At 40.0% G+C, this 27816-nt stretch overlaps 1 protein-coding gene across 1 annotated transcript in view; it reads right to left on the reverse strand.

Annotated features, from left to right (window-relative positions):
- The window catches only part of LOC122802727 (acetylserotonin O-methyltransferase-like), a 301004-nt gene that overhangs the window by 96816 nt on the left and 176372 nt on the right, over window positions 1–27816 (reverse strand). Inside the window, exon 5 of the mRNA XM_044072489.1 lies at window positions 1394–1512. Coding sequence (XP_043928424.1) covers window positions 1394–1512 — 119 coding nt within the window. The remainder of the gene's footprint in view (window positions 1–1393; window positions 1513–27816) is intronic.

Below are 27816 nucleotides of genomic sequence, written 5' to 3' on the forward strand. Positions count from 1 at the left end.
AATAGAATAGTTTCTCTATTACATGTAAATTAATGCAAAAAACATAAAAATCATGTTAATGAGCTATATTGGAATTATGCTTATAAAATAACTACTTCATCTATAACTGATGCAGACAAAATGATACTCCTTAGCACAAAACTATTGCTTTATTCTGGAGAATGTTCTCATGGAAATTCTTACACAGAGCTTTTATCATACTACATAGATAGGAAATTATGTATAAAAAGGAAATTTCATGTGCTGAAAGTGTAAATTGTTAATGCAGATTGGTCTCATATGATATTTGATTATAAAATAGATAAACCATTTTGGGCACAAATCCAAACATTTTTACAAGCTTTGAGTTCTGACATATTTATTTTTGTTTTTATTCAGTGCTCCAATCCCTTTTATATTTCAAAGTCTCAAGACAGTCTTTTATGGTCATTGTTGTATATTACCAGAATGGTTATTGTAGACACTGCAAAAGTGAATCTATCTCTTATTTCACCGAGTTCATAAATATCCCCATAGTTGTTTGTCAAAAGGAAGTAGATACTAAGAAGATGAGGACTAATGAACTGACTGCTAAACTTAGCTGCTGATTAAAATTAACCATTTTTTAAACATATATTAGCAAACGTTTTATCTTCTTATATGTCAGATAACCACTTTAGAATCTTTACTTATGTATTTAAAGCTGATATTGATGTTTTGTACGTAGTTGTCTATGTGCTGTTTATTTTATTTTTCGAAAATGTCTAAACTTCAATAAAAATGTTAAAAAAAAAATCCCCACAAGACCAACAACAACAGATATCAGATGATACAAAACACCTGAGAAAATGCATAGTGAAAATATCATTATCAAAAGTACAAAAACTGCATACATTTTTTCAGAAGTCCACTAAATGTTAGAAACATTGAGCATAAATATATATACTTCACAGAAAAATAATGTAACCTCAAACAAGCTGTTCACAAGTGCAGTTACAACAGTGTACCTAGGAAATGAAATATACATGCATGAGTGCGCACGTGCACACACACACACGCACACACACGCACACGCACACACACACACACACACACACACACACACACACACACACACACACACACACACACACGCACGCACACACACACACACACACACACACACACACACACACACACGCACACACACACACACATATAGAACTGGAAAATATGCACTTAGAGTCAAAGGAAAACAAAATGCAGCTCGAGACTGACTGAAATACAAACCTTTCATAGTTAATATATTAACTTGTTACTGCATTAACTATCACATCTCTGAGAATTTCACATATTGTTATTGAACATGTGTTTAAACCAGTCTAGTACATAAGTTATTGTCTACAAGTGGTAAAAATATGGCATGAATATTTACCTCCGACATCACAAACATTTTTAAAGTCTGTCAGGTCAAATGCAGTAACCACTTCCTTTCCACAGAATTTCCATATAGTATCCATGCAGTTCACAAATTTAAATGTTTCTTCTTCAGACCTAAAATTAGAAATGTGAATCACTGTGTTATTCTTTCAGTCTGAATTCTTCAATGTAGATACAGCAAACTGAAATACACTGTAATATTTTATAGTACACATAAAAGATATAGCTGATGATTTTCTCAATACAGTACCGATTGACAACATCCTTGCTCAATGAAGGAAGATTCTATTTTGAAAGTATTACCTACATCACTGTATTTAAAATGTTAGAAAATATTTGGTCTTAGACACATGCATATTTATGAGGATTTGTTGAAATATGAACATTTCTGGAAATCATTTTCTCAGTCTCTACTGTTAAAAACTCAGAATGGATTTCATTCCTAGAGTCATGAACCCTTTGTAGATGTGGGAAAAATAAAGCTTTCAGCTGCAGATACATTTAAGGCGGTACATACTTAACACAAACCCTAGTGTAGTAACATTTTGCAATCATGCTCTATCTCCTTCATGAACATTTCAGGGACAGCCCCTATGATGCTGTGTTCAAAGAAATTTGCAGAAGTTAAGATCTGACTGAGAATCCTTTACTCATTCGTGCATTCATCCTTTTATTCAGTCATTCATTTTCTAATGCTTTATTCCATCAAGGGTATCAAGGGAGTCATTGTCCTTGGCAAACAATGGACATAAGATGAGGAGTCAGTCCTGGAGGCCATCAGTTGACTTCAGGGAGGACTTTGTATTTAATTATTTGAATTTGTTAACTGGGGTAAAATACTGATCACAGCTGACCAGTTTCAGTCTCAGCACAGGCAAAAGTCAGAAACAGTAGATTGTAAAGTTCGAAGTGCAAAGAGGTAGAGAGCATAGAGACAAATAAGAGAGGAGCAAACATGAACATTTATAAAAATAGACAGCAGAGTATCAAATACATCTTATGACTTACACACAAACACACACACACACACACACACACACACACACACACACACACACACACACACACACACACACACTCACTCTGAAGGCACACATACGTACAATTAGGAGGCTCATCATTTTTGCTATGCATTACACAGAAATGTTGATGTCATTTAGCAGTACTCTAAATGTGGTGCAGAAAGTTATACAAAAAAAGCAGAATCACACATTAAAAACTGAAAAATGACTGTGCTACACTTAATCATAAGGAAACGTCTTTCACTGCTGCTGCACCAGTATTATTATAATGATTAATCTGGCATTGTATCTGATTGATTAAGTTATACCGAAGTTCATTCCACTCCTTCATTCCCATCGAAATAAAATCTAGCTTAAAGCATAGACCTACAGTTATTTTTAACATTTTTTATTTTGAAAATGTTTATTAAAGATTAACATTATTAGTATGTCACAAATTCATATTGCATAAAAGCTTGTAACTATAACAACCATTCATGCAACTATTTAAGATAAGAGCACTTTCTAGAGCCATTAGACAGTAGTGCATAACTAGTGAGTATATAAATATGCTGAAATTATGCACATATTAAGAGGTTAATAGCTTCAGTTTTCAAGCAAAAAAGCCAACTGGTCTTTAAGACACATGAGTGCTGTAATCCTAATCTATATCTATGTCTATATCTATATCTATATCTATAACTACATCTCTATATCTACCTCTATATTTTTTCATAAACTGCTCAGTCCAAGAACAATATGTCCCTACCTCATGTTAAAATCCCATATAATACCCCTGCATAAAGATCACAAACTATCAACCAATTGCTATTCTTTCACCCTTATCCAAAATCTTAGATAAATGTATTTGCTCTCAACTTAATGCATATACTACTTCTCATAACCTCCTCTCTCCCTCACAGCATAGTTTCAACTCAATCCTTTTAAGGTTCATGGCTATAATCACAATAGACATTTAGGTCTTCTAACCTCAGTCCTGTTTGTGGATCTATCCATGGCATTTGACACAGTCAGTCATCAAATTCCCCCAAACTAAACTCCCTTCCTATTTGCTATCACCCTCCTCACTTAACTGGCTTCTTAGTTACCTCATTAATAGGTCCCAAGCAGTGAAATGGCAAGAAGATTCCTTCTCTTTCCTTCCTGTGTCTGTTGGAGTCCAACAAGACTCCATCCTAGGACATTACCTTACTGACTCTGCTACACAAAACAGTCACTTCTTTTCTACTTCCCTCTCTATTATATTTCTCTGTTATCCTAACTCATTTCAACTTCTATCAGCCAAACTAGAACAATGCTACAATAAAGTAACCAAATTTGCAACCAATAATACCGATTGCATCACTGCCTCTGTATAAAACAAATAAACTCATCTGAACTAAATAATTCTCTATTATAATTAATTACAACCTTCAAACTACTGCTAAACCCTGAAAATTTTCCTTCTCATCACTTCATCTTTCAACCTTACACTACTAAGATACTTCTACGCTCCACTGACAAATCTTTACACTCCATAACTAAACTTAACTACAATGTAGGATGTTGCCTGTATTCATACAGAATTGCTAATACCCAGAACACAGTCCTGCTGCGCTTAAGAACAGCCTGCAGCCTGATATACTTTAAATGGCAACTGAAACAACACCTGAGAGATAAATGTCTCAGCACCTGCATTACTCCTGGTTAAACTAAAACTAATATAACTATATGAATTTGTGCCATAACTCTTTGCAGCACAAAACTTAATGTACTGTATCACAACTACACCTACACCCTTCTCTATCAGCTCATCTCCTTTGTCTTCCTTGTACCTCCTCCCTGCCTTCCTTTCTTTGGGTCATTCTAACTCTTTATCTTACCTTCCCATGTCCTAGATTTAGAACAAATCTTTATACTAAATAATATTATTACGTAAAATCTGTCAGTCTCTACGTACTGATGATATTGTCCTGCATATACCTCCCTGCATTAACAAATATATGTATATATGTATGTGTGTATATATATATATATATATATATATATATATATATATATATATATATATTCATATACAGCTAATATCAGGATTGTTTGAATAATAGAACTTTTGCCCATAAATGAATGACTGTAAATAATGAGACAATACAAATGATGTCTATGATGTCTGAATAATAGAGCTTTTCTTCCTGGGTCTCCTCTAAAAGGGCACTGCTTAGTTGGACTTTCCTGGTAAAGAAAAGGTAATAAATAAAATAAGTAAGTAGGTGATTAAATAAATAAATAAAGTTGGTGGTAGAATGCAGAAGACCAGGAAATTATCCAAAAGAAGGAATGCAAAAAGTAAAGCTAAAAATCCTAGAGTTACCTTTAAGGGCTGTGGGATTCAGTCATGTCTCAGATTAAAAGTATCACTGTGGAAACCCTTTTCTTCTTTGCAGTTCTAGTTACCGGTGTCACGTTTGCTTCCATGGTGAAGCAAAGGTATTCTTTTTGTCTGACCGCTAGGGAGCAATGTTACTTGATAGAGAATTTTTCAGCAGGTTAGATTTGGTCAAAGAAAGAAAGAAGCCTGGAGAGAATTCATTCTGGATGGAAAATTCTGTAGCAAGTAACTTTGCTCCCTATCAGCAGGACAAGAAGTATACGTTTGCTTCACATGGAAGCTAACTTGGCACCAGTAACAAGAGCTGTGCAAAAGAAAAGTGTTCCGCAGTAATGCTTCTAATCTGAGACATCACTGGCTCCCACAGCCTTTACAGGCAACCATAGGATTTTTAGGTTTACTTTTTGATTGTTATGTCCTCTGCCTACTAGTAAGGAGGTTGTCAGCATGTTAGTTCTAAGCATCCGTATGAGAGCATGGTATTTTGCCTTATTTAAAAGGAGTGTAGGAAGAAGTGGGAGACAGCAAAGACAGACAGGGTTAAGCTGCAATACCGGTAAGCTATGAGAGCAGTTACAAAGAAAAAACATAAGGCATCAGATAAACTATACCAGCTTCTCAAAAGTGATTCAGCAAATGGCACAAAGAAGTTCTATCATATTGCAAGACAACAAGAGTAAGATAAAGAAGATAGTTCTTAGATGCCATTCATAATGGATGCCAGCAACAATCTGCTCATCAGTCCACAGGACATTAAAGGCAAATGGAAAGAGTATGTCAAGAAGCTTCTGAATGAAGAAAACTTCTAAGAAGGTGTACTGCCCCATGAACAACCTATGATGAAAGAGGAAGAAGAACCCACCGCAGAGGAAGGACGAAGTGCACTAAGGAAAATGAAGCCATTAAAAGCAGCAGGCTCAGATGATGTCATGACAAAAACAATCATGATATTGGGAATGTTAGGGGAGAAATGGCTCCTGAAGGTTCTCATCATGATTTGGAGAGAAAGGCATAGCCCAGATAACTGGAGAATAAGCATTCTAGTGCTAGTGTATAAGACCAGAAGGGCTTTCATAACTGCAAACAGTACAGAAGCATCATATTCCTGTCACACTGCATGAAAGAGCTGGAGAGGGTGACTGATAAGCAAATATACAGAATTCGTAGTTATATTCTAGGCTAAGGACTACCAGTCCAGCCTTCCAAACCAACCCAAATGTGTCCCTATGTACATGGGTGCTTATTAGGAGGGGGAATGTTAGTTAGGAAGTTTCTAGAGGTTATGTGGGGTCAGGAGGTGTGTTAGTTTGGGCATTACTGTCTGCCTCTGTCTAAACAAGACATGGAAACCAGACTCTCGGTAAATTTCCAATTTTACATCCATTGGCCAAGGCTATTCTTAAATAGCGTTAGGGGTAGACTCTGCTTCACATGGATGGAGAGCCTGTCCCAGAGCATGGGGATCCTCTGAGACATGTATCTTTCTCACCAACATGTCTTATTTATTTCACAACAAAAAATTAAATCCTTGGATCTAGTGGTAATGATGCTGATCTTTTGTGGATGTACAAAAGGTCTTAATGTTGAATCCAAGGAAGCCTTGTATGCCAGGCATAAATCACCTCTCAGTAACCTGTAAGAGACAAAGTATAGAGATAGGGCTTTAAGGTGATCCATATAGGATTTGCCTGTTAAGGAACCATTGTGGGCATTCCAACTGCTGCATATTTCTGGTCAGGTACATGCCAAAAAGAACATTATTCTCAGTGATGGGTTTGATAAGGGCCAAATAAAGTAGTGCTATGACTTCCTTGGACCCATGTGCCATGCCCTTCTTTATAAGTTGGGTGACATCGAATGATTTTCTTAATACCTTGCCAACAAGCTTATCAAAATCCAGATTACTGTCTATTTATGTTTCCATATCCCTGACTACCAGGTCAACTCTTAGGGGTGTCTTATAGATGGAGTAATTAGCTTGGGTGGCAGTTTTCCCAAAAGGCACTATAATGCATTTCCTGGCATTGAGTGTCGATCTGTGACTTGGGCCCCAGTCATTTGTCTCTGTTATTCCCTCTTGTAATATGTTTGTGTCATGGAAGAATCTATGATAGCTCCCAATTTTAGTCATCTGCGAACTTGGTCAGCCAAAGACCCTTGGTATTAGCCTTTGCCTCCATGAAGTAGGTGCCAAATAGGATAAGCCATAACATGGATCCCTGAGGTAATCCATTAGTGACTGGTCTCTTAATGGAGTTAGTATAACCAATCCTGACTTCCTGGGTCCTGTCCGCAAGCCAGGTGGCAATTTAATGAGTTATGTGGGGGTATATGTCCAAAAAGGTGAGTTTGACAACATACCCAAGTGGGGTATTGTATGGAACACCTTAGCTACATCCAGGCAGGTGGTATGCTTCATTTCCCCTTGTCCATTGCCTTAGTGATCTTCTCAAAGAAGTCCACCACGTTTAGTAGGCATGATCATTTGTTCAATGGTTTTGCATATTTAACTAGTCAGACTAACAGGTCTGTAGTTTCTGGGATCAGGTGATGGTCCTATCTTATGAAGTGGGATAACTGTTCCAGTCCTCCATTCTTATGGTGTAAAGCCTTTTTTGAAGCTATAGTTGAAAGGTGGATCAAGTGGTCCTGATAGGTTGTGTTTCGAGCTATTTATGATGCATCCCAAGATATTGCTTGGGGCCCATTGAATTTGCTGCCTAGTGATAACCACTAGGACCTTCTCCCTGTTAGTAATTGGGGGGTTATACATTTCTTGGGGAGAGGCAGGAGGGGAGTGGACAAGATGATCAGCTTTAACAATTGGCTTAATGTCTGGTGTCAATCAAAGGGGAGCCAGTGTCTGTCTGCCTGGGATGACATGCTTGACAAGCCACGCTGCTTCGCAAGGGATGGCTTGCACCTGTCACCCCTGGGATTCCGGATATTGGCTAAGGCTCTTGCCACCCCCATAGTGCCTTTTTTAGGCAAGGCTCAAATTCTAAACCTACCACCCTAGAAAACAAAAATGGGAAGAAACTGAGGGCAATGCTGCTCAATGCCAGAAGTCTAAATCTCAAAATGCATGCACTCGAGGCCCTTCTCAGTATCGAGAACATCGATGTCTGTGCTGTAACTGAAACCTGGTTCAAGGCTCCTGAGAGCACCCCGGCACTATTAGGTTTTACCTCATATCATGCGTTCTGGCCCCAAAACCCAGACCAAACCACAAAAGGAGGGGGTGTATCCATATTCATAAAGGATACCCACACCTCCAGGTTGGTAGCAATGCACGAAGCTTCGGAAACCATCCAGGTGCAACTAACCATAGGCAAAACTGCTCTACAAATTGTAGCATGCTACAGGCCACCCTCTCAAACTCAGGAACCCCACACAGCCTTCCTGAACACACTGGAGGGTATAAATGTATCTCCAAACACCATCATATTGGATGACTTCAACTACCCGAATATAGACTGGGAACATTACTCAAGCCCTAACTTTCTAGCCCAACGGTTCCTGGAGTTCATAAATTCAAATGCCATGGAACAGCTAGTCACTGTTCCCATGAGAGGAGAAAATATACTAGATCTCATTATCACAAACATGGGGACAAAATGCTCCACACCAGAAGTATATCCCTCATTGGTGAGATCTGATCATAAACTAATCTCACTGGAAATCCACATCCCGTCCCCACCCCAAACAAAAAAGACCACAGTGAAGAACTTCTCTAAAGCAAACTTCATACTACTCAAGACTGGTGTGGTATCCTTCAAGGCCCCTGAGCCAGTGGAAACCACAACCCAAGCTGCGGAAGCCCTTACAAATGCCTTCTACGAACACCTCCAGGACTGCATGGATCAGGCAATCCCAAATAAAACCAAGACTCTTTCCACAAAGGGCAAACGTCCAGTCTGGTGGACCCCAGCCATTAACAAACTTTACAATAAGAGGAGAAAGCTATTACATGATAGAACAAAATCCATAAAAGGGAAGTCACCCCTGATCATTATTAGTAAAAAAATACGAGCACTCATAAAATCAACTAAGGCCAATTTTGAGAGAAAAATTGCCATGGATTCAAAGGACAATCATAAGGCCTTTTTCAGCTATGTTAGGAACCTGGGTGGAAACTCCCAGATATGCTCAGAATTAGTCCAAAATGATACAAAAATCACTGAACCCACAGACATTGCCAACATACTGGCAGACAGGTTCAGTGCAAACTTCACCCTCTCCCCTAAAGGAGAGATAACTATCCCAGTGGAGTGTAGCCTCCCAGACATCTCAAATGTGCAGGTGAAAGCTGCTCTCTCTAAAGCTAAAAACACAGCATCAATGGGACCGGATGGTGTCCCCGGCTGTGTGCTACATGAGCTAAATGAGGAATTAAACCCGCACATAAGGCAGCTGTTTAATCTCAGCCTTACCACAGGATACGTGCCCAAGGAGTGGCGTACGGCAACTGTGGTCCCACTCCACAAAGGCGGTGCCTCTACGGGCCCTGGTAATTACCGCCCATAAGCTTAACAAGTCTAGTCTGTAAAGCTATGGAGAGGATCATAATGGAGCTCATAAACAAAGATATAGGGGACTTGCAGACATTGGACACGACCCAGTTTGGCTTCGTCAAGGGCAGATCATGCCTTTTGAACTTGGTCAACTTCTTCGAAACAGTCACCAAGGCTATTGATGAGGGAAAGGCAGTCCATACAGCCTACCTTGACCTTGCAAAGGCTTTCGACACAATACCCCACTCGGGTACTGTAGAAAAACTTACCAGCTTAAATGTAAACCCATATGTCACAAGATGAGTTGCAAACTGGCTTAAGGACAGAACCCACAGGGTTAGAGTTGCTGGCGCTATGTCAGACTCCAAGCCAGTCACAAGTGGTGTCCCACAGGGCTCGGTCCTTGGCCCCCTATTGTTCGGCATCTACTTCTCAGAAGTACAGGCCAACATGGGAGGACTTTGGCTGACAAAGTTTGCAGACGACTGCAAACTGGGCGCCATAGTGGAAAGTGCATCGGACATGGATATCCTTCAGAAGGGACTCACGGAAACAGATAGCTGGTGCCAGAGCCATGGCCTGAAGTTAAACGCCAAAAAATGTATAGTCATACCCTTCAGGAAAAACAAGGTAACCCCAAGCTACCATATAGGTGGCAATCCACTAAGCACAGAAGAGGTTATCAGGGACCTGGGGACCCAGGTTGACGGTGGCCTTTCTTTTGACACTCACGTTGCTAATGTGGTTAGAAAGACGTTCTACATTGCCCACCTGATCATGAAGGGATTCACATCCAGATCTAGTGAGGTCATTGTTCCCCTGTGCTCTTCACTTATCAGACCAATGATCGAGTACAATGCCCCATTCGGGATGTATCTCACCCGACATCTGCAGCATTGGAGAGACCCCAAAAGTTCCTCACCAAAAGGATAAAGCGACTCCAAAATCTGTCATATGCTGCCAGATTGAAGAAACTCCAGCTCTATTCAGTCACATACCGTCTGCTCAGAGGTGACATGTGCCTGACATACAAGGCCATGTCCAACCCGGAATTAATGGACATGCTCCACCTCAAAAAATCCAAATCCACCAAAACCACTAGAGCAAGCGACTTAAACCTTAGCACGGATATAAATAGGACGTGCTGGAGGGATAGATTTATCACTCAGAGACTCCCTATGCTGTGGAATAAAATCCCGGTCCATGTGAGGCAGAGTACCTCGCTGGCTCTGTTCAAGAGAAATCTTGACCTGTGGATGGGAGATCATAGGTTTACCCCGGGAATCATCTCTGTGTCACTGCTGGACAGAGGCACAACAAACTAATGGGCACAGTATTTTTTCATATAAGGGGTGGTGTAAGCCACAAAACTTTGGGCTAGGCTTATAAATGCCTTAGGACAGATAGCCTAGTATAAACCTATGAACCTATGAACCTATAAGTTTGTGTTGAATTTGTCAGCCAGCAAATCTGCTATGTTGCTCTTCTCAGTGAAGGTGGCACCATTGACCAGCAGTTCAGCAAGCTGATGTGTGCTTCCTTTGAGGTTTTGGATGTCTTTAGCCTGTGAGTCTATCTTGACCTCATTATCAGCCTTGTAAAACTTAAATAATTCTCTTAGTATCCTGTTTTCTTTAATTAGAGAGCTCCTATCATTATGGTAGTTGATCTTCCTGATGTTATTCATGACTTTTTACCTTTTGTTATATGGCCTATTAAGGTTAGAATTCTACCAGTGTGGGTTTTTAGAGTTTTGGGCTTACTTCTAGTAGGTACAGTAGCCTTTATATAACCATTTAAATGGCTGTACAGGATCTATGTGACCAATTCCACATAGGTTGCTGTGAACTCAGGGTTGGGGCATTAAATTTTGATAAACTATTGCTTAACAGGATCCAGTTTGCTTTGGAATAGTTTCTAACTGTTACAATGTTTGCTGGGGTTACCCAAGTTGATTTTTTTTTTCAAAGGAGACAACTTTGTGGTCCAACCTCACCAGTGAGGATGTGACATGGGGGGGGGGGGGTGGCAGTGCTCTTCCATACTACTAAGTACCAGGTCCGGTGTTTGAACCTCTAGTGTGTGTGCACACTGTCTGGTCAAGGGTATTTGTGTTAATAAATTCCAGGAATCATTTTACCTGCAGATATGAGGCAGTGTATGTTTCCCAGTCTACAGAGGAGTAGTTAAAATGTCTCAATAATAGGGTATTTGGTTTAATTGTGAGTGTCTGTTCTAGGTCCAGGAATGAACTATGGGATTTTAGGGACATAGAGGATGACCCATAGCTTGCTAGGATAAGGTAAGGAACATTGTCTATGGTGACACACACATAGATAAATTCCAGGCCATTGTTCTGTTTAACCAATGTAAAGTTATGCTTGTTGCCAATGTAGATTCAGACTTCTCCAACTTTTGTCCCTGTTTATACAGCTGATGGTCTAGATGTGTGAAAGAGACCAAAACCTTGCACTGCCAGAGTACTTTCTGCAGATGTAAACTATGTCTCAGTAATGTCACAGATGTCTGTATTCTGCAGGGTGAAGACAGCTTGTAGGGTGTGAAGTTTCTTGTTTAGGTTCATAGCATTGAGCAGTAACACCCTTAGGTTTATTTGGGTTTTCTTTGCTATGTCAGTAGGTTTGTTAATTTGATATTGCCTAGAAAGACTCCAATGGGTTGCATAACCTAGGGAACAACTAAGCCAATTATTTAAGGCAATCATCTTTTGCTCATACTGTGGTATCATCCTTGGCAAAGGTAGAATGCTGTTCAATGCAAGGCATATAGCTGCCTGAGGCACATATCCAAAGAGATCAACAATGCCTCTTTTTGCATAATCCAGGGAAATACATCTCAGGTGATTAATGCCCACATGTACTATGATAGAATCATACTGGTACCTGTGGTGTAGTGACTTGACTGCATGTGCAACTTGGTGGATCATGGCTCCAGATAAGCAACTAACTGTTAACTTCTCCTTGTTCAGTCAAGTGAGTGGGACATCTGTGTGTCATATGATGGAGTCCCCTATGACAAGAGGCCCTGGTAATGTGTTTACTTGCCTTATGGGTTTTGCTTTTGTGGTTCCACTGGGTGTGAGCATATGCATGGTGCTTAGTGTTGTTTTTGGTGAGTGCTTTAAAGATTGCTGAGGATGAGTGTTATCATTTATAGGCTTAGGAGATGTTTGAGGTATAGAAAGTTTGCTTTTTACTGCCTCAGCATAATTTGGTCTATGTGTGTCATGGACACTGTGTGGTGGATGTAGTGTGCACGTCCTTGACAACCTTGTTTGTATGCGAGACATTTGCCTTCAGTGAAATTGTGCATGCACATGTCTTGTATACTGTGTTTGTTTCTTTAAAGTGTAAATGGTTATCTGTGAACATGAGACAATTGCTACATTGTATCAGAATGCACATATCTACCAAGCTAGCTAGAAACATTTGAAAATTGCATATCCATGTTGTCTGGTCCTGCATTTTGGACTAGGTTATATAGATATCACCTTGGGTATTCTCTTGTGTTTGGGACAAGACTAGCTTAAATTGTGTTAATATTTGATAGTAGTGCCGTTTAATGTGCAAACTAGCTGCTCTAAGCTTGTCTTTGCTCAATGGCTTGTTTTTAGCCACAGTAAGTTACAGGTTTCAATTCTAAGGGAAGTTTTACAGATACATTTACTTTCTGGGCATTTGTATCTGTACAGGGCACTGCTAAACTCTTGATGCAATAACACCAAGAACTATTGCTTGCCAGTGTAATACTACAACAAAACAACTTAAACAACCATGACAAGCAGAGCAGAATCATGGTCAAATGTGACCCTAGGCAGAGTAATGGATCAGGGTCTTCCCATATACACAGCACTCTGCCTTAGCTCCCTCCCACACACACACACACAGCAGTGAACAGCCCTTGCCCCTGCAGTCATTCCAGTGCCCCATTACTTGGCTATTTCTCCTAAGTCACCATAAACACAGTTCAAACCTCTTAGATCGCATACTATTTTCTTCTTTCCTTCTACAAAGATTATTAGGATTTAATCTGTCTTTTATTTCAGATTTTATATAGGCAAACACTAATAGACATTGAAAACAGACTTAGCATCAACAGTAAACTTAGATGCCCTTGAAACTCACATTCATTGAAATGGTATTGAAACTCACATTCAAAGAAAATCAATCTGGCCAGTTGTAGATAAAGTTTATCTCGGGGATGTTTTCACACTGTAAGCACCTTTGCACACAATTTCAGGACCATGCAGACATGCATGTGTTCTTAATTCACCTTCCTGATTGTATTAAACTATATTCCTCATATAATACAGCACCACTTTTTAGAGTGTCGTTTACATTTGTAGTTTTGAACATTTTTCCAGTAAGCAATGAAATAACACATATCCACCAATAATGATAAAACTGCCCATTTCAAAACATTTCAACCATAAAAGGACACCAATATTAGTCAATATGCACAATCTCTGCGGAAGTAAAATTCACATGAATAAGTCCACATTAAAGAGATCTGTAACTAATGAAGAGGTTAGGTTCATAGGTAGGTACTAGGCTATCTGACCGAAGGCATTTATAAACCTAGCCGGAATGTGTTGGCTTTTGCTGCCCCCTTAGATTAGTTCCTTGTGCCTCTGTCAAGCAGAACCATTGAAGTGATCCCTGGGGTAAACTTTCTGTTTCCCATTCACTCATCAAGGTTTCTCTTGAAGAGGGTTAGTGAGGAGCTCTGCCTAATGTAGATTGGAATCTTGTTCCAGAGCATGGGAGGTCTCTGGGATAGGAATCTATCCCTCCAGCACGTCCTATTTATTGTTGTGGTGAGGTTTACATCCCTGGATTGTGTGGCTCGAGGGGATATGGTTTTCTTTAGGTGGAGCATGTCCATCATTTCTGGGTTGGACATGGCCTTGTATGTCAGGCAGAGATCACATCTGAGTAGTTGGTATGCAACCGAGTACAGCTGGAGTTTCTTCAGTCGAGCTGCATAAGGCATCTGCTTTAGGCCAGTGATCCTCTTGGTGAGGTACTTCTGTGGTCTTTCCAGTGGTTGCAGGTGTCTTGTAAGGTACATCCCAAATGGGGCATTGTACTCTATGATGGGTCTGGTGAGTGATGCGTAGACGGGCCCAATGACCTCTTTTGATCTAGATGCAAACCCTTTTGTGATTTGGTGGGCCACATAAAAGGATTTTCTAACCACTTTGGCAATGTGATTATCAAAGGAGAGGTTACTATCAACTTGGGTCCCCAGATCCCTTATTAAGTCCTCTGTATTTAGGGGGCTACCACCTATGTGGTAGTTTGTGACTACTTTGCTTTTTCCAAAGGGGATGACTATGCACATTTTGGCATTTAGCTTGAGGCCGTGGTTTTGACACCAGATATCTGTCTCAGTGAGACCCTTTTGGAGGATGTCTGTATCAGCCGGAGAGTCAATTATAGCCTCTAGTTTGCAGTCATCTGCAAACTTGGTCAGCCATAGTCCTCCTGTGCTTGCCTGTACCTCTGAGAAGTATATGCTGAACAGGAGGGGTCCAAGGACTGAGCCCTAAGGAACACCACCTGTAACCGGTTTAGAGTCAGACCTAGCTCCCGCAACTCTTACCATGTCGGTTCTGTCCATGAACCAGTTGGCAACCCATCTCGTGACGTAGGGGTTTATGTTCAGGCTGGTGAGCTTGTCTATAATACCTAAGTGGGGAATGGTGTTGAAGGCTTTTGCGAGGTCTATGAAGGCTGTATGGACCACCTTTCCCTCATCTATAGCCTTGGTAACTGTCTCAAAGAAGTCCACCAGGTTTTGGAGGCATGTTCTGCCCTAAACAAAGCTGAATTGGGTAGGGTCCAGTATTTGGAGGTTCCCAATGTCCCTGTTAATGAGATCCATGATAATGTACTCCATAGCTTTGCAGACCAAGCTAGTCATGCTTATAGGGTGATAGTTCCTGGGGTCTGTTGTGGCTCCACCTTTTTAGAGTGAAATAACCATTGCTGTGTGCCACTCTGTGGGCATGTAGCCTGTGGAGAGGCTGAGTTTAAACAGTGTGTTTAGGTGAGGGGTTAGTTCATCTTTGAGCTCATGTAGGACGCAGCCTGGGACACTGTCCTGTCCCATTGATGCTGTGCTTTTGGCTTTGGAAAGGGCTGTTTTAACCTGAATGTCTGTGATTTCAGGGGCACTACATTCTTTTGGTATAGTTATGGGCCCTTTTGCGGGTGAGAGGGGGTGAAGTTTGCACTGAACCTGTCTGCCAGGATGTTGGCTATATCGGTCGGTTCAGTGTATTTTGTGGCATTCTGTACTAACTCTGAGCAGATCTGAGAATTGCCACTTAGATTCTTGACATCACTAAAGAATGCCTTGTGGTTATCTTTGGAGTCCATGGCAATTTTTCTTTCAAAGCTAGCCTTGGATGATTTTATGAGGGAACGTAGTTTCTTGCTGATACTGATCAGGGATGTCTTCCCTTCTTGGGAATTTACTCTTTTCTGTACTAGTTTCCTCCTTCTGTTGTATAGCTTGTTTATGACAGGGGTCCACCAGACTGGTTTCCTTTTCTTGAAGGAGTGAGTCTTGGTTTTGTTTGGGATAGCACGATCCATGCATTCTTGTAGGTACTCGTAGAGTGCATTAGTAAAGGATTTTGCAGCTTGGACAGCATTACCCTTTAGCATGGGGGAATTCTAGGAAATGTCGGACAAGGGAGTTTGTACTTGAGTAGTTCTCCCAGTTAATGTTTGGGTAACTGAAATCACCCAATATCAGGGTGTTTGGTAGGACCATTATGTTTCCCAGTGTTTCCAGGAATGCAGAGTGGGAGTCCTGGGACATGGTGGATGATCTGTAGCAAGCTATAATTTGAATAGCAGTTTTGCCCTTTGTTAGTTGCACATGGATGATCTCTGAAGCATTGTGATGTGCCACTAACCTGGAGGTGTGGGTATCCTTGATGAATACGGATACTCCCCCGCCTTTTGTATTTCGGTCCAGGTATTTTGGCCGAAATGTATGGTATGAGTTGTAGCCTGGTAGTGCTGGGGTGCTCTCTGGAGCCTTAAACCAGGTTTCTGTTACTGCACATATATCGATTTTCTTCATACTGAGGAGTACCTCGAGTGCATGCATTTTGAGGTTTAGACATCTGGCATTGAGTAGCATTACCCTCAGTTTTTTGTTACTTGTGCTATTTACGGTGGTGAGTTTATCTTTTGAGCCTTGCCTAAAAAAGACACTATGGAGTGGCAAGAGCCTTGGCCAGTATTCAAAAACCTAAGGGTGACAGGTGCAAGCTGTCTCTAGCGAAGCAGCATGGCTTGTTGAGCATGTCATCCCAGGCTGACAGACACTGGATCCCTTTTGAATGATACCAGAAGATTAGCCAATTATTGAAATTATTGAAATTGATAATTTTTTTCTCTATACCATGGTATCATTCTTGGTGAGGGCAGGATGTTAGTCAGAGGCAGGGTCATACCGGCCTGGGCTACGTGATCAGAGAGCTCCTCCATGTCTCTTTCCATGTAGTCCATGGAGGTATGGCTCAGGTCATTCACACCAACATGGAAAATGACAGAGTCATATTTGTACCTGTTCTGGAGTGACCTGAGTGCTTGTGTTATGTGGTGGATCCTGGCACCTGACAGGCAGCTAACTGTAACCTTCTCCTTGTTCAGCCTAGTGAGTGGGACCTCAGTGTGCCTGACTATAGAGTCACCTATTACTAGTGTGTTGGGTATGTTATTTTGCTTTAAGAGCTGTGATTGCTTGGCACACTGATTTTGTGAAGTAGGTGTTTCATGGTTTGTGTTGGGGGTGGAGGTTGCTTGGATGTCTGCTTTGGGGGTCTCTGTTGCTTTTGCAGATTTTTATTTAGAGCCTCTGAGTATGTTTTCGTGTATTTATGTGTGTTTTTTGCCTGTGATGGTTTCACAGGTCTATGTGAGACTGGTGGTATAATGCAAGTAATTCCCTTCTTCTCTTGACTGCCTGGTCCAGTCTTGGGTTGAGAGAGCTTAGCCTCCAGTTTGGCTGTATAATTGCATTTCCCGCATGTGTTAGTGTTTGGTCGAAGGAAGAGGGGGTTTTCTGTGTACATGAGGTAATTGTAACATTGCCTCAAAATGCCCAGATTCACCAGTTGGACCAGAGAGTACACCTGTAACCGCCCTTTGGACATGCCTAGATAGGTACAGTGAACTGTTTTACTGATTGGCTGGTAAGGTTGAATAGAGAGCCTTGTCCTTCTCTACAGTATAGGGTGGGTCTAGTGCTAAGGTTTATTAGTGCTTGCTATGAGTTTTGAGCAAGTGCTAGGATGAGAAATGAGTGGTTTGAGTGCTTATGTTGAAAGTTTGTCTAGTTTCAAGGGAAAAATTGAAGAGTAGACTTTGTGGAGCTGGGAATAGTTATACTCTAGTTAACCGGCACTGCCCGGCACCCAAAACTGCGTAAATGCGAGTTTTATAGCAGGGAAATGAAACAGATAGAAATTAGACTAAAATGGCCAATAAACTACTAATTTCTGGGCTGAAACCACTCCTCCAGGGACAGATAGGCTGCTCAGAGCTCCCTCTCTCACAGTGAACAGAGAAACTTTCTTCTATTCAAGTAAGGTATGGGCAAACACAGAAACTTGTAACACAGCCATGAATTCAGCACTAACCTGAAAAGTGGACTATACTAGCTTAGAAAGGTGGGAAAACAAGTATTTTTTTTTGTTCTTTTGTTTTTTTTCAGAAAATAAAGCAGATACAATAAAAAAAAAACACTTTAAATGCACAGAAATGGCTATCACACTTGCATATGTAGCCTACAACAGTTAAACCGGTAATATAAACACAAAAACAACTTTGTTAAAGTGCAGGCAGTAAAATAAGTACAATATGTAGCTGAAACAAGCTTTTTAAATCACAGAAACTCTAGAAAATTGGCATTTTAGGCGGAATTAGCTAAAGGCAGCAAGACAATGCAGAAAAATGATACTTAATTACTCCAAAGTCTCTCTTTTGTCTTTCTGCTGCTGTAGAACTCTGCAGGGCACCAGGCAGGAGCTTGCTGAGCTGTATACTAGCACTAAGACCTTGCAAATGTGGGTTTTATAGCAGGTAAATGAAAGAGATAGAAATTAGCCCAAAATGGCCAATAAACTACTAATTTCTGGGCTGAAACCACTCCTCCAGGGACAGATAGGCTGCTCAGAGCTCCCTCTCTCAAAGTGAACAGAGAAACTTCCTTTTATCCAAGTAAGGTATGGGCAAACACAGAAACTTGTAACACAGCCCTGAATTCAGCACTAACCTGAAAAGTGGACTATACTAGCTTAGAAAGGTGGGAAAACGTGTGTGTGTGTGTAGATATATATATATATATATATATATATAATATATATATTTTTTTTTGTTTTGTTTTGTTTTGTTTTTTTTTCAGAAAATAAAGCAGATACAATCAAAACAACACTTTAAATGCACAGAAATGACTATCACACTTGAGTGTGTAGCCTACAACTATTAAATAGGTAATTTAAACACAAAATCAACTTTGTTAAAGTGCAGACAGTAAAATAAGTTCAATATGTAGCTGAAACAAGCTTTTTAAATCACAAAAACTCTAGAAAATCGGAATTTTAGGCAGAATTAGCTAAAAGCAGCAAGAAAATGTAGGAAAATGATACGTAATCACTCCAAAGTCTCTCTTTTGTCGCTCTGCTGCTGTAGAACTCTGCAGGGCACCAGGCAGGAGCTTGCTGAGGTTGCTGCAAGCAAACAACTTTAAATTTCAGTATTTCATCTACAAATTCAGTGCTTGTTGCCCTTGAAGAATAACTTGCCTATGTACCATTAAAAAAATGATAAGCTGGTAATATTGCAACAGGGAATGGATGGCAAACTGACAACAGGTTCCTAATTACTAGGAATCTCATCCAAAGGAGAACACACTCAGGAATGAAGCATCTCCACCCCCATACTTAAAGTACAATACAGTATCAGCAATCTATCTACATGCTGTAGGAATAGTCACAGCTTTCTGCATCAAAAGCAAACATGCACCTGCTGTGCTACTAACACTGCTTTTTAATTACATGCACACACAGTGATGACCATCAGCTAAAGAAAACAGTTGCACATTTAAAACAGACTTAGTATGAGCAGCAGCAAACTTCTCTTCCCATAAAGCTCACACTTCCACAAAAATGCATTGAAGCTCACAATTCCTTGAAAATGCGTTGATGCCTATTACAATTAATTGAAAATACAATGGAACCTCACAATTCCTTGAAAATGTACTGAAACTCATTTTCTTGAGTTATCTGGTAGTTGGTGTAGAGGATTTAGGTGCTTGTCTCCTGTAACCAAGGTACAAGGTTTGAGGGTGAGTAAATTGCCTAACATACCAACCCTAATTTGGGGCATTTCATACATACACACACATCCTGATGATTTGCCATTCATCTGTCTGTTTTTAATTCCAAGTTTGGAAAGCAAGAAGCATTGATGGATGGTTGTGTTGTTTGGAGGCAGACAGAACAGCATCCAGTATTCAAGTTCCTGATGCGGAAAGCAGAATTGAAGAGCAAGCAACATTGTGTGTTGATGCACACACAGACACAGACTTAAAGAAGCACACCCTTAATAAAAAAAAAAACACATGTATTTTTTTAATTAAAAAAGTAAATGTAGTAGCCCTGGTCAGTGTTCCTTAGGCAACTGCCTAGGTCACCTACTGCTGAACCCAGCTCTGTTGACAAGGCAATTTCAAGTATTAGAGACCTTTAGAATGATTTAAAGGCAAAAACAACAAATGAAGCACATAAAGCAATAGCACTAGAAATAGTTAACTTAAGTGCAAAACAATAAAGTAAATCTCTTATCTGTCAAGGATGGAGCAGGATTAACTCAGGACCTCCTCAACAGCGTGGTGAGAGTGCCAAGTAGATGGGAGCTCTGGAAAATAAGTAGGAGACAATTTGTATTAAGTGAGGTTTACTCGAGTGCAATATTAGTTTTCTGGGTGGGTACTTAGTATTATGGATATATAGAAAACAATGGGTGTGAAAGTCCGTAAATAGGTTACACAACAGATAATAGCAATGAAAGAGGATAGAGAGGAATATTGGAAGTCAAATTATCATAAGGGCTGAAAGCCAGAGACACAGCCTTTTAAAACCACAAAAAGGGAAGTGTGGGAGGGTTGTAGAAAAAATTCAAACTGGAGAACTAATCCTATGATTAGAATTTCAGAAACATTTACTTAATGTCTCAGTGGGAGTGGGGAAGTCTCGAAGACCATGAAAAAAACAGAGGCAAGGTAAACAGAAAGGAACTGGAATGTAACTTTAAGCAGGTATATACAGAGATAAAAAGTACTGAAGAACAAATCCTGGAGCAGAATTCACAATTCTGCCACTACTGCAATCTGGCCACTGACTATGGCCCCAGACTATGCAGACATTTACCTGTAATGCTGTAATATATATACAACTAACCAACTTTCCTGAACTCAGTTTTGTTGAGGTATGTTTTATCAGATGAAAGCACTTAACTGTTAAAAATATTTATTTTGCTCACTTTTGGTGATGGATTATCTCCACTATGTTTTTGTTGTTATTAGCCTGGATGTTGCTAAGCTGGTTCAACTTTTTTTTTTTTGATTATTTGTTGCTCAAGAGCACCCCTGTTTTTGTGTCCACCCAGGAGTTGTTCACTCCTAGTAGGAACCAGATAGTCTCTTTCTCAGCTTTCAACCTTCTTGGGAGACATTACACAACTTGTACAAATACATAGCCAAACAATTGCTTCACAGCTCTCAGATAACATCAAAGGTCTGGGTGTGAATGGACTGCACATCCATAATGGTAATCATTGTAATTCATTACCACCAGTGAATGCTGATGGTTGTCCAGTTGCTCTGGTGATTGTACCGCATTACCAAATTGGATGCAACTCTGAGAAAATCAGCCTTGGTGCAAATGTTTTTCAGCACCTTTCTGCCTCCAACCATGGATTAGCCAATAAGCTTCAAAAGAATGGAAACATCCACCAACCTGGACTTGACATCAGCAATTTACCTGCCCTAGAAGAATGGTTTTGTGGAAAAAAATAGTTTGGTAAACATGTCCAGCAGCACAAGTGACTCACTTTGCTCATAATTACACTTACTGGTGAAAAAACTGCTCAGATACAGAAGTTTTTATTAGACAAATGTTATCTCAAGGAATCCAATAGACTCAGGCATGTCCCAAAGGGTTGAAGAAATTTGGAAATATCCAAATGGGATTGCAGAAAGAATTGCGCTACATGTTGAGTTCTTGACTTTTTAACATTTGGATGCAATCGTATGTGAGAGGTTTTTAGGGAGAATAGTAAACAGATATTCTGATCGAAGAAATTTCTTCCCTCATCATTTCTTTCATCAGTGATGTATTACTTGACATGTACAAAAACAAATTAGCAGATATTTGCAACAAAACTAACAAGAAATGTAAAGATATTGGCAATAGGAAGTCTACAGAATTAGAAAGAGAAAAGCGGGTCTATGTTCATAAAAAAGCATACCCACCATCCCCTATTAAAACTGCTGATATTTCACATACAGTGACTCTCGATCAGATTCAAGAACAGTGCCATCTACACAAGACATTACTCCAGCTAAAAATCTGCTGAAACTATGGACCGTCTAGAGCAGCACATTTACACTGTTTGCATAGGTTGCCAAATCATGCCAGCTGGCACTAGATGACAGCAAGGTCTTAGCAACTAGTGAACAATCAATAGCAAATGGCAACAATGGAATGAAAACATCGTGGATGGGAAGGGGACTGAGGAGTCCTCAAACATACTAGACCAGACAGGCATCGTCCCCAGTAGTACCTGCATTTTATATACTACGAACAGATTCAGCATGCTTATCTACAGCTGCTTGGCTTTCACCAAGCAGTTTTCTAAGCTCTTTGAAAGAGGTTCCCCCCACTGCATATGCCAGCCTGGATGATACTGTTGTGAAATTAAGACTTTTTTTTTTTTTTTACCAAGAAGCTAAACTTTGCTATAATTTTCAAAGATAAAGTCCACAAAGTTCTATGTAACACCAATTGCATGTATTAAAAAAGTACTTTCGACCCCTAATCCACCCAGTCATTGCAGTGTTGGAGAAGGCTTGCAAAAAAGGCATTTGCATTACTCTATCTGTTAGGACCAGATACGGTTGCCAGTATCTGACTGCAAATGAGCATCTGTTATTAAGCAGCCTTGCTCATGATCATTCAATAAGGAACCTGAAACCTGATAAATGCGTGTGTTGGGGTGGCCATTATGGTTCAACATACCTAATTAAGCCAAAAATATGCAAGTGCTTCTAGAAATCAAATTAATATTTATTATGGTAACAGTGACTCCTTCTTGCATGATCTTTATATGCAAAAGCGATATCTCCAGAACTACATGATTTTCTTAAGGTAGACTATCATGGGGTGCTCACTATCTTTTTGGGATGCCAAAGATACACTACAGAATGTTTTGAATCGACCTTTCCAACCTATAGTGGCTGCTGAAGGGTTCAAGATACACACCATAAAAGGGTTCTCTGACAGGAAGCTAAAAACGGTTCTGACAGATGCACTACTGTATTGAAATACTCCTGTGATTTCTTGGCAGCCTTGTCTGTACAGTGAACACTCAATACTGGTCACCACTGATGTGGCCAGACAATCCTTATTACATTATACCTCAAGCTAAGATGCTTGTGTGGTTTATGGAATGACTAATTGACTTTCATGTTTTAAATGGCAGTGATAATAATATGCTATTTGCTAGTATAGAAACAGTTTTGTTAACTTTATTTTTTGAAGGTGAATTTTTACAAGCAAACACATGGGCTAGCAATGGGTGCTGCCTGTGCCCCTGTTTACACTAATTGTCATTTTGTGGATTTGAGGCAAAACTGTCTTTTCAAATCAGACTAAGCTCGCTGTTGGACTCCATGGCAGGTATCTAGATGATGTTTTCGTTTTATGGATTGCACTGAATGAAAACTCTTGGAATTCCTAAATCACATACAGAAGTTTACCTCTTTCTTGAAAGTCACACAATATGGCTCACACAACAGATGAGCTATTTAAATGTTCATATATCTAAGAATAAAGGAGAACACAGATTTGCCTTCAGCTTTTAATGAAAACTTACATTTAAAAATTCTTATATTAATTTTCCCAGCTGCCGCTGAATAATGCAAAAAAGGACCCTTGTTAGAACCCAGTTTGTTAAGTTAACCAGAACAAAATCAGATTTTAATATATTCCTGGAGGAAATTCAACTTATCATTGAAGTTCAAATACAGGGGTATTCTGACATTTTCTCACTCAACTTGCCCAGAAAGTAATTGACAGGTTACAAATATGTACCCATTTTTAGCAAGGACAAATCCCCTAAAACTACCAACTCAAAAAAAAAAAAAAAAAAAAAACAGAAACAGCTGGAGCAGGCTATTGTCTTAAATTACAATGTTGGCTCAAGCTTGCATTATAATCAATAAATATATGTTGTTGTTTGTCTTTGGCTTTTCCCTCTTAGGGGTCACCACAGAAGAACTCCGGTCCGCTAATGATTGGCAGTTGTTTTTTTTTATAGTGTCGAGTTGCCAGCCCGACGCCCAACCTTCAACGAAGGCACACCCATTCAACGCATGTCTTTTGAACGCCCACTCGACCACGGGGAGGACATGCAGACTCCACACAGAAGGCACTTCCAACCCAAGCCGAGAATCAAATAGGAGAACCTCTTGCTGTGAGGCAACAACGAATCAATAAATATATAATTTATAACATATTTTCCCCTGCTGATGAGTTTGTTGACATTTTAGGACACTAAAATTGATTTGTTAACAAAAGAGGCCACAATATTAAGGATACATTTGAGCATTGCAAAACCATTAGCAGCAATACAACAAAGAATTCTAACTAGAAAAAAAATTCAAAATTGTAGGTATTGTATCCAATGTGACTACATTTTCAATGATGATATTCTCAACACAACATTAATTTCACCATCAGACCTATCAAATATTACAACTGCTGATCTATATGGGTGATTTATCAGTTAAGTGTATGACCTGAAAAAAAAAATATTCAAAAACCAAAACGCCTCTAAAAAATGCATATGTGAACACAACTGATATTTTGTTTTACATTTGTTGACTGGGAAAATCCGACTAGGCTCCACAGAGCCTGTTTTCAGTGGAGGCCCGGGGAGAAATGCTCCAGATACACGTCTTTAGAATGTGGGAGGAAACTGAAGCACCTGAAGGAAACCCACATAAGCACAGGGAGAACATGCAAACTCCACACAGAAGGCACCCCAGCCAAGAATCAAACCAGAGAACCTCTTGCTGTGAGGCAACAATGTTAACTGCTGCACCACTGTGCCACCCTGTCATATACTGAATAAAAATAAAACTAGTGCTCTTTAAAATATATTTTTAGTTTTAGAAGATGAGGAAAAAAGTCTGAATACAAAGAACTCCTGTGGTAGCTATGGTTCAGTGTACCATCCTGATGTTTTCACTCATCAAAGGGATGGGCCAAGGGAGACGACTACTGAACGTAAAGAGTTCCTCTGACAGCTGTGGTTCAGCATACTATCCTGATGTTTGCACTCATCAAAGGGGTGGGCAAAGGGAAATGAGTATTGAGCACAGAGGTCCTCTAGCAGCTGAGGTTCAGTGTACTGTCCTGATGTTTGCATCCATCAAAGGGGTGAGCAAAGGAAGATGAGTACTGAATACAAAGAGCTTCTGTGGTAGCTGGGGTTCAGTGTACCATCCTGATGTTTGTACTCATCAAAGGGATGGGCCAAGGGAGATGAGTATTGAACACAAAGAGCTCCTCTAGCAACTGAGGAAAAATGCAGGTTACCCCCCCCCCCATTTAAATAACCATATATCTACATATTTTTCGCAAGTGTGTTAAGGTTCCATGCAGCTAAGCTTTGCCATTTACATATACTTGATTTAACAAGAATATGTTTGAGTTTAGCAAATAATTTACCTCAATTTGAATCTGTTGTTTAATTGCTTTCTATTTTGAAAATTAGATGGTATCTGAAAAGTTTTGTAGTAATGTGATGTTTTAAAGTATATATATATATATATATATATATATATATATATATATATATATATATGTGTGTGTGTGTGTGTGTGTGTATGTATATATATATATATATATATATATATATATATATATATATATATATATATATATATATATAAAACTAAACAACTGTTATGCATCCAGTTCTGATGAAGTCTGCTTGATTTAATGAAAGTGCTTAACTATTAAAAAATATATTTATTTGATTAATTTGGGTGACAGTTGGATTGTTTTAATGTCAATTTTGTTGTTATTAGTCTGTTATCTTGCTACACTGCTTCAGGTGTTCTTTTTCTGGTTTGCTGATGTTTGCACTCAGACAGATAATGGAGAAGAAGATGAAAATGAGGAAATAGTCCTAGTGGGCATTCCTAAACTTGGAGAAAGAATATGACAAGGTTCTAAGAAAGTTGTTTGGACAGTCCAGTGAAGGAGTGAAGTTTCACAAGCATAGGTAGAATCAGAGCAGAGTGTGTACAAGGACCCATTGACACAAGTATGAAGTGTTTGGATTCACACAACAGAAAACCAGAAGCAGCTGAAAACTGAGTTGGAAGGGGAAACAGTGGAATAGGGTAACAGCTTCAAGTTTTTGGAAGTTATGGTTGAACTGTAACAGGTACAAGCAAGCAAAATCAGAGGGTAATGCTACTCAGTGCTAGAAGTCTAAACCTCAAAATGCATTCACTCGAGGCACTCCTTAAAATCAAGAACATCGTCATCTGTGCAGTGACAGAAACCTGGTTGAAGGCTCCAGAGAGCACCCATGCATTGCCAAGCTATAATTCATACTACAACTTTCGGCCACCTAACCTGGACCAAAACACTAAAGGTGGAGGCGTGTCCATATTCATTAAGGATATCCAAACCTCCAGGATAGTTGTTCAGCAAAATGCATCCGAGATTATCCAAGTGCAACTAACTCTGGGCACTTTCCAAATTGTAACTTGCTACAGATCCCCCACCATGCCCCAGGATTCCCACTCCTCATTTCTTGATACACTGGAAAATATTAGGGTGGAACCCAACACCCTAATAATGGGTGATTTCAACTACCCCACCATTAACTGGAGAAACTACTCATGTACCAACTCTTTTGCTGAACGTTTTTGGAAATTCATAAATTCCAATGCCTTGGATCAACTTATCCACACACCCACCAAGTTCAGTAATATCCTAGACCTGGTCATTACCAACATGGGTGACCGGTGTTCCACACCATAGGTCAATTTCTCGTTGGTCAGATCCAATGACAAGCTAATCACCCTAGACCTCCACATCCTGCCCACACCCCCCATTAGGGAAACCCAGAAGAAAATTTCTCCAAAGCCAACTTCACGCTTCTTAAGACAGAAGTGGCAAACTTCATGACACCCATGCAGACGGATAATAGAGGTACGACTGCTGAATCCTACACAAATGCACTTTATAAGCACTTACACGAGTGCATGGATCATGCTATCCCTAACAGAACCAAGATGCTATCTTCCAAAAAAAGGAAGCCAATCTGGTGGACTCCTGCCATAAACAAACTCTACAACAGAAGAAAGAAACCATTGCAAAAAAGAGTAAAATCCCATGATTGGAGGAACTCCCTGGTCAGCCTCAGTAACAAGCTGAGATCCCTCATAAAATCATCCAAAGCTAGTTATGAAAACAAAATCACCACTGATTCTAAAGATAACCACAATGCATTCTATAGCTATGTCAAGAATCTCAATGGCAACACTCAGATCTGCTCTAAGTTACATCACAATGGCAGCAAATATACAAAACCAACTGATATTGCCAACATCCTGGCAGATAAATTCAGTGCTAACTTTACCCCCTCTCGCCCTCTAATGGGCCCATCTCTATACTGGAAGAATGCAAAGTTCCTGTAATCACGGCTGCACAGGTAAAAACCACACTGTCCAAAGCCAAGAACACAGCATCCATGGGACCTGACACCATCCCAGGCTGCATTCTACATGAACTACAGAATGAACTGGCACCTCACCTAAGCACCATGTTCAGTCATAGCCTCACCTCAGGCTTTGTGCCCACTGAATGGTGCACAGTGATGGTTATCCCACACCACAAAGGGGGAGCCACACGGACCATGGGAACTACTGACTCATTAGTCTAATGAGCCTGGTCTGCAAGGCCATGGAACATATCATCATGGAACTTATAAACAAAGACATTGTTAATCTCTAAACTCTGGACCCCACCCAGTTCGGGTTTGTAAAAGGCAGATTATGTCTACTAAACCTGATAGACTTCTTTGAAGCAGTCACCAAAGCCGTAGCTGAGGGTAAGGTGGTTCACACAGCCTATCTGGAGCTCGACAAGGCTTTTGACACCACCCCC

This window comes from Protopterus annectens, chromosome 5.part0 (assembly GCF_019279795.1).
Source record: "Protopterus annectens isolate FY-2018-M chromosome 5.part0, PAN1.0, whole genome shotgun sequence".
Classification (NCBI taxonomy): domain Eukaryota; kingdom Metazoa; phylum Chordata; order Ceratodontiformes; family Protopteridae; genus Protopterus; species Protopterus annectens.